The sequence below is a fragment of the Rhinatrema bivittatum genome, chromosome 1, assembly GCF_901001135.1.
Source record: "Rhinatrema bivittatum chromosome 1, aRhiBiv1.1, whole genome shotgun sequence".
In the NCBI taxonomy this organism is placed as follows: Eukaryota; Metazoa; Chordata; class Amphibia; order Gymnophiona; family Rhinatrematidae; genus Rhinatrema; species Rhinatrema bivittatum.
In genome coordinates, this window is record NC_042615.1 from 603,068,784 (window position 1) to 603,076,790 (window position 8,007).

The 8,007-nt window shown below is 37.9% G+C and overlaps 1 protein-coding gene across 1 annotated transcript in view; it reads right to left on the bottom strand.

Annotated features, from left to right (window-relative positions):
* LOC115100881 (sorting nexin-2-like) overlaps positions 1-3,260 on the bottom strand; it is a 50,086-nt gene extending 46,826 nt beyond the window's left edge. Inside the window, exon 1 of the mRNA XM_029619909.1 lies at positions 3,035-3,260. Within this exon, the coding sequence (XP_029475769.1) occupies positions 3,035-3,199 (165 nt within the window). The 5' untranslated portion in view covers positions 3,200-3,260. The remainder of the gene's footprint in view (positions 1-3,034) is intronic.
* Between the last annotated feature and the right edge of the window lie 4,747 nt (positions 3,261-8,007).

Below are 8,007 nucleotides of genomic sequence, written 5' to 3' on the forward strand. Positions count from 1 at the left end.
GACACCGGTCTAATTGCACATCCACAGGCGTAATTTATGTAATTATATGGCCTTGTCCCTTTATCTATGTAGGGAAAACTTTAAGACCCTTATGTATGAAGATTATTGAGCATCGCTTTTGCCTTCATATGGGCCAGTTAGAATCACCCCCTTATTTCTCATTGGAGCTCTCACATTGAGTCGTTGACCTTCAGTTTTTCACCTAAAAGGTTTGTAAGCCCTTCAGTAGGGGAGGCAATATTCCAACTTATTTTCTCCACCACAAACAGCAGTGGATATTTGAGTTGCAATCTCTTGCTCCAGCTGGCCTTAACAAAGACATTTAATGCCATCATTTCTACTAATTTCTTTACTCTCAGTCACTTCTTTGCTAATATCCACTGCCTATTGGCTCCTTTTGGTCATATGACATCCAGCATTTCTGGTCTGACATATTGCCTTTTCTGCCTTATATTTCCCCTGCACTAGATGCCCCACTGCCAGATGGTGTATATGCCTGTCATGGCACTAATCTCAAGAGAGTCTCCCCTGGCTCAATTTTCATTGTTTCTCGTTTCTATTTATTGTGTGCTGACTCTGCACCTCCTTTTTAAATTAAGGTTGTTTCCCACGTTTCCTCAATGAGCTTAAGAAGCTGGTTTAAAAAAAAAAAAAAAAAAAAAGGTATTTTCTCGTTTTCAGCACTTTGTACATGTGGTTCGTCTGAGGAATTTATCTTCGTATTCTTGTTCTTTAAGTAGCTTTCCCTGCCGCAACGCACTAAGCTGGCCAACCCCCGGCAATTCCCCTGCTAAAACATCTCAGCTTTTCATCAACATACGATTATGTACCTATGCCTTTGGGGGGTGGGGGTGAGGTCCTCTGCTTTGGTTGTGTATGATGTATAATTTCTTTTTCCACACACTTGCAATTTAACTTACCTTCTCTATCGACGCACTATGTTGATTGATCCTTGGTGATTCACCTTCTTATACTGTTTTAGCTTCTTGTTAAGGTATGTTTATGTTTCTATACTTGCCTCTTAGGTACCTCTCTTCGAGCTCCAGTTTTCAATTCACGTGTTTTTCTGCCTCTACTCGCTGCCACCCTAGCATCTTTCCTCATCTGCTGCTCATAATAATTGTTCCTTAGTATTGCTCAGTCTTGTCTGGAGACTTTGTAGTTGTGTAACTTTCATTTTTTAATTTACTCTTCCTACTTCACAGTTTTTGTATATCTTTCAGGAATGTGTGTCCCTATGATCATTGTCTAACACCCCTTTTGATTTTTTTTTTTTGTTATTTTTGTATTATATACAAACAATTAGATTGTGTATTTTTTGAATTATGTGTCTTCATGATAGTTATCTTGCACCCGTTTATGCTGAAAGATTTCTTTGCATTATGCTTCCCAACTGCCTATACATATATTTTTTTGAAATGAGTCTTTTTGAATATTATCCGTTTAATTTTGTTGATATATTTCTTTGAATCTTACAGTTTAACTGCCCTTTTGCCTCCTTGTGCTCTGTACATTGATTTCCTTCTTTAACTCCACTCCCGAGAATGAGCTTTGTAATTTAATTCCCTAATATGTGTCTTACATGTTTAAAGCTTTACCTATTGAATGTTACCTCTTATTTTCTGAATACCAATTTTTTTATTTTTCTTGTATTTCTTTTCATTTTTATTCTTATAACTTTATTGTAGCCACAACATTCTTGTTCCTGTTCTCTTGATTTCAGCTGTTTATATTTTATTTCCAGAGGTTTTGGGTCCCTCCTGACAAAGCCCCTCTGGCAAAACATGGCCATGTCGGGGACTTTATTGAATCTTATTCATACTACAATTGAACTACTTAGTTTGAACTTTAAAGCTTGTAATATTTATTGAATATTCAAGAAATGAACAGGATTTACCTAATTTCACACATCTATTTGCTGTTCTGCTGCTTTGTGTGTGAATAATTTGTTCTACCCATATAAGTTTGCCTCCTTTTCTTTGACAAGTGGGGGCCGAGCATTCAGCCTGTTCAATTGACAGGGGAGATATTTTAGAGGAGCTAGTGCTTAACTCTTTCCTTGGTGAAGGCAGACGAGTCTACACTTCAGAAAGAGGACCAACTGCTGATTCTCCAATGAACACATTTTCCGTTGTGGTCATTGGGACATCTGTACAGAATTGTAACAATTTACTTGATTGTAATTGTGTCCATCCTTAATGGACATTTTCCTGCCAGTCTTTAAACCTACATACTATGGCTTCTTCTTGGTAGACATTCCTACTAAAACTTTTTTTTTTTTTTTTTTTAATAAAAGTAGCAATGAAAAGTGATGTTTGGGGGTTGCTGAAGAGTGAGACAAATTTAAAGATAAGTTTGAAAATGTCTTTTAAAAAAAAAAAAAAAAAAAAAAAGAGAGAGAAGGTACATGTCCATGCTAGTGCTCGGATGAAAAAATGACTGAGGGGGCTCATGAGGCAATGTCTGAGCAGGAATTCCTGCACTTGCTCGTCTGAGCAGAAAGCTCTACTACTATATGACAGAAGGGTCAGGTGGTACTGTTAAATGAAATCACCCAAATGTTATGGCTAATTCAGCCCTGCTTATCGATGGAAAATGTCATTTTTAATTTCATTTTTGCTTACAACACAATACAAAGATACTTCACAGATTTCAGTTATAGCTGCATACAAATGAATATAAAGAGTTACAGATTGCAATCAAGTATTGATATATTTAGACCATCTCACTGACTATCAAGTTCCCAATGCTGCCTCAGGAATGGATCATATTAGGATAATTTGCAGCTTTACTGGTCTGTTAGGATTTTTTTTTAATTGATTTTACTCTGTCAGCTTAAAATTCTCTTAAATTCTCTTAAAAAAAAAAAGCTCAAGCACATTAAGTACAGGAGAAAATTCAGCACCAACTGCTTCGAGATTTTCCTTTTGAAATGTGGAAAAAAAAAAAAATCAGATCCAGGTTAAAGCTTTATTTCTTTCATTCAACAGAAACTGCCCTAGTACATCATAATAAACAATTTGTCAAGTCTTACTTTAACAGCAGCAATAAGACGAATGTAGTCACCGAGCAGTTCTGAAAACATATAGAAGTCTGCAAAGGCCTGCTCTTGATGCAACTGGTCAATCTTTTCCTCCACCTCTGCAAGCTGAGACAGAGCTCTAGACAATGCAGTATGATCCTCCGAGTTACCCAACATGGCAGCACTTTTAGCAAAGGCAGCCGTGTTGACTGAAAGTTCTGAAATGGGAAAAAATGGTTAAAGGCTTCTGTATACAGAAGCATTATCTTCATGCAATAGGAGAAGGATGTGAGGAACAGCTTCCCAAGAGAGGTGGTAGGGGCAAAAATGGAAATAGGATTCAAAAAACAGAAACCCAAGAGTATAAAAAAAAACTTAAGCTCAGGTATGGTCTGCTACATTGCAGCAGGAGAGGAAAATGGACAAATTAGATGGCACTGCTGTCATTCTTTTTCCATGCACAAAAAATGTTAACTTTTAAAGGGGGAGTATATACTGATAAAACCTCATTACCTGTGTCTTTTCCTATACACCTCCTTGTCAACCCCATTCAGCAAATAAGCTGCTGTTATGTGTTCCATTCTCCTCCTTGCCAAGTCCAACTCTGTGCTTTCTACTCTGCTGCACCAATCACCTGAAACAGGTGAGTTGGTTGATCATACTCCCTCTCTGGCATATTCAAAGTCTGCCTAAAAATGATTTGAGGTTACTTTTATCTTAAACCCCGGCTCTTCCTGATCATTGCTATGTTAACCATGTTTACATTAAAACATTTCTTGAAACCTATTTGTCTCAACTGTCTCTTGACTAGACACTAAGCTCCATGGAGCAGCTCTCTCATGTGTATTTTACATCTAGTAGCATTATAGAAACAGGTAGTTATATTTTATTAGTAGCTAATATGGACACTAAAGACACAATCATAGTTGAAATCAATAAAAAGATTTATTTCTAAGAACATTACAACTTAACGCGTTAAATTTAAACTGCATGGACTTAGAATTCCTTGTCCTTTAACCAGCATAATATAGTAGTTTCTCCATACATATATGTTTATACCTCGATACTTTGATGCTTACAGGTGCACCAACCTACAAGCCAATTTTCAAAAGGAAAAGTGCTGTGGCTGGCCAGTGCCGTGAATTCTGTATCCTGCATGCTTTACAGGCACAAAATATAAGCAGTAACACACACGGATTTCAAAATGTAATCCCTGCATATATATTTATTGGTCTGATCTAATCCTGCCCTTTTCCCTGCAGGGTAAAAGTATGTATGCTATGGACAGTATGTGCATTTTTCTCTGTATAGAGGGCGATGAGGCAATTTTCAAAGGGTTTTTTTTCCCACACAAGATATTAATTTACTTGCTGAAATTTCTTTAAAAACTGCCCCACCCCTAGAGTATGTATTACTAAATATTTCTATAGCGCTACATGACATACGCAGTGGTGAAGAAACACACAAACAAGATAGTCCCTGCTCAATAGAGCATACAAGCTAATAACACAATACAGGACAAGAGACTTGGGTTATTTCATAAAGCAAGACAATGTAGATAAACATCCTTCAAAAATTAGAAGAAGGATCCATCTGAAGAAAACAGGATAAAACATAAGCATTGTCAAGTTAAGTGTAAAACATTGATAAGACAGGCGAAGAGAGAATTTGAAATGAAGTTGGCCATAGAGGCAAAAACTCATAATAAAAACTTTTAAAAATATATCCAAAGCAAGAAACCTGTGAGGGAGTCGGTTGGACCATTAGATGACCGAGGAGTTAAAGGGGCTCTTAGGGAAGATAAGGCCATTGCAGAAAGACTAAATGAATTCTCTGCTTCCGTATTTACTAATGAGGATGTTGGGGAGATACCAGTTCCGGAGATGGTTTTCAGGGATGATGATTCAGACAAACTGAACAAAATCACTGTAAACCTGGAAGATGTAGTAGGCCAGATTGACAAACTAAAGAGTAGCAAATCACCTGGACCAGATGGCATGCATCCTAGGGTATTGAAGGAACTAAAAAATGAAATTTCTGATCTATTAGTTAAAATTTGTAACCTATCATTTAAATCATCCATTTTATCTGAAGGCTGGAGGGTGGCCAGTGTAACTCCAATATTTAAAAAAGGCTCCAGGGGTGATCCGGGTAACTATAGACCAGTGAGCCTGACTTCAGTGCCGGGAAAAATAGTGGAAACTATTCTCAAGATCAAAATCTTAGAGCATATAGAAAGACATGGTGTAATGGAACACAGTCAACATGGATTTACCCAAGGGAAGTCTTGCCTAACAAATCTGCTTCATTTGTTTTGAAGGAGTTAATAAACATGTGGATAAAGGTGAACAGGTAGATGATGTGTATTTGGATTTTCAGTAGGCGTTTGACAAAATCCCTCATGAAAGGCTTCTACATAAAATAAAAAGGCATGGGATAGGAGGCGATGTCCTTTCGTGGATTACAAACTGATTAAAAGACAGGAAACGGTAGGATTAAATGGTCAATTTTCTCAGTGGAAAAAGGTAAACAGTGGAGTGCCTCAGGGATCTGTACTTGGACCGGTGCTTTTCTCTCTCTCTCTGTATGTATATATTATATATATATACATATATATATATACACACACATATATATATATATATATATATATATAAATAAATGATCTGGAACGGAATACGAATGAGGTTATCAAATTTGCAGATGATACAAAATTAGTTAAATCACAAGCGGACTGTGATACATTACAGAAGGACCTTGCAAGACTGGAAGATTGGGCATCCAAATGGCAGATGAAATTTAATGTGGCAAGTGCAAGGTGTTGTATATAGGGAAAAATAATCCTTATTGTAGTTACACGATGTTAGGTTCCATATTAAGAGCTACCACCCAGGAAAAGGATCTAGGCATCATAGTGGATAATACTGTAAAACCGTCAGCTCAGTGTGCTGCAGCAGTCAAAAAAGCAAATAGAATGTTAGGAATTATTAGGAAGGGAATGGTTAATAAAACAGAAAATGTCATAATGCCTCTATAATCGCTCCATGGTGAGACCGCACCTTGAATACTGTGTACAATTCTGGTCGCCGCATCTCAAAAAAGATATAGTTGTAATGGAGAAGGTACAGAGAAGGGCAAACAAAATGATAAAGGGGATGGAACAGCTCCCTATGAGGAAAGGCTGAAGAGGTTAGGGCTGTTCAGCTTGGAGAAGAGACGGCTGAGGGGGGATATGATAGAGATCTTTATCATGAAAGGTCTTGAACCAGTAATTTACACTTTCGAATAATAGAAGGACTAGGGGGCATTCGATGAAGTTAGCAAGTAGCACATTTAAGACTAATCGAAGAAAAATCTTTTTCACTCAACGCACAATAAAGCTCTGGAATTTGTTGCCAGAGGATGTGGTTAGAGCATTTAGTGTAGCTGGGTTCAAAAAAGGAGAAGTCCATGAATGGCTATTAATCAAGTTTTCTTAGGGAATAGCCACTGCTATTAATTGCATCAGTAGCATGGGATCTTCTTAGTGTTTGGGTAATTGCCAAGTTCTTGTGGTCTGGTTTGGCCTCTGTTGGAAACAGGATGCTGGGCTTGATGGACCCTTGGTCTGACCCAGCATGGAAATTTCTTATGTTCTTATAGTGCCTTTCCCTCAAGTTGGACATCTTCTCTTTTTTACACTTCCATTTTACATTAAAAAAAAAAACTGCATTACTTCTGTTCTGGGGTTTAAATAAGCACAAGTTAGCTTAAATAGGGGAAAAACAGAGGGAACAGATTCAAAATGAACTTTATTATATGAATTAAACTATACAGAAACAGAATATGATGGCAGATAAGGACATTAAGGCTTAATTTTACTTCCTGGTGCAATACTATAGACCTCAGTCAATCTCTGGCTTTCCTATCATTTTACTCAGTGCACATCCCATGTTTTCTTGAATTCCATTACTGTTTTTGACTCCAACACTGCCCCTGGGAGGCTGTACCAGGCATCCACCACTTTCTGCATGAAGACATTCTGATGTTAGTCCTCATATACTAACTTCTTGCTCTCAAACTTCCTTTACACTAAAAGTAACTTTGCTTTCTCTAAATGGTGTTCTCCATAGACAGCAGGATGAATTAGCCATGACACTTGGGCAACAATACACAACAGTGCAGAACAAACCCTTCTCGTAGATTATAGAGCTTTTGCTCTACTAAGCATGTGGGGGAGTTTCTGCACAAGCATTGGATCATAAGCCCCTCAGTTGATTTCAGAGCTAACTGAATCTACAAGGAGGCGGGCAGGTATTAAGAATAGTTAATTCATCCTGTTGTCTATGAAGGATACAATTATGGTAAGCAAACTTGCTTTCTCTGTTGACAAGCAGAGCTGAATTAGCTAAGACACATGGGGAGTACCAAGCTGAGGGTTTTCTGCAGAGCACTTGCTGAAAAAGCAACCTACAATCGCTTGTCCAAATTTACTGTCAGTTCTTGACAGATTGTCCAGACAGTAATAGGAGATTACGGTGTGCACTGAAGAGCAAGTTGAAGCTTTACAGATGAGCCACTGATGCAGCCATGGCTTTAACTTGAGCCTTAACGGAATCTGTGATCTGGAGACCAGCAAGTATATAATGTGTGATACAATTTGCTAGCCAAATGGACAATGTTTGCTTAGCAACTGTTATGCCCAAATGGTTAGGGTCATAAAGGATGAATAGGTGTGAAGCCTGACAGCACAGCTGAGTTCTCTTTTTGTAGTAAGCCAAGGCTCTTACATTGCAATTAAGGAAGGGTTTTTCACCTTCGTGCACATGTAGCCTTGGAAAGAATGTGGGTAAAACAATGGTTCGATTTATAGGAAAAGCTGAAATATTTTAGTAGAAACTTGAGGTGGGTGTGGAGCACCACCCGATTATGGAAGAACTGCATATATGGAGAGTAATGTACCAATGCCCGATTGTCTGCTTTTAGCTTTGTTAAACTTCTCTTAC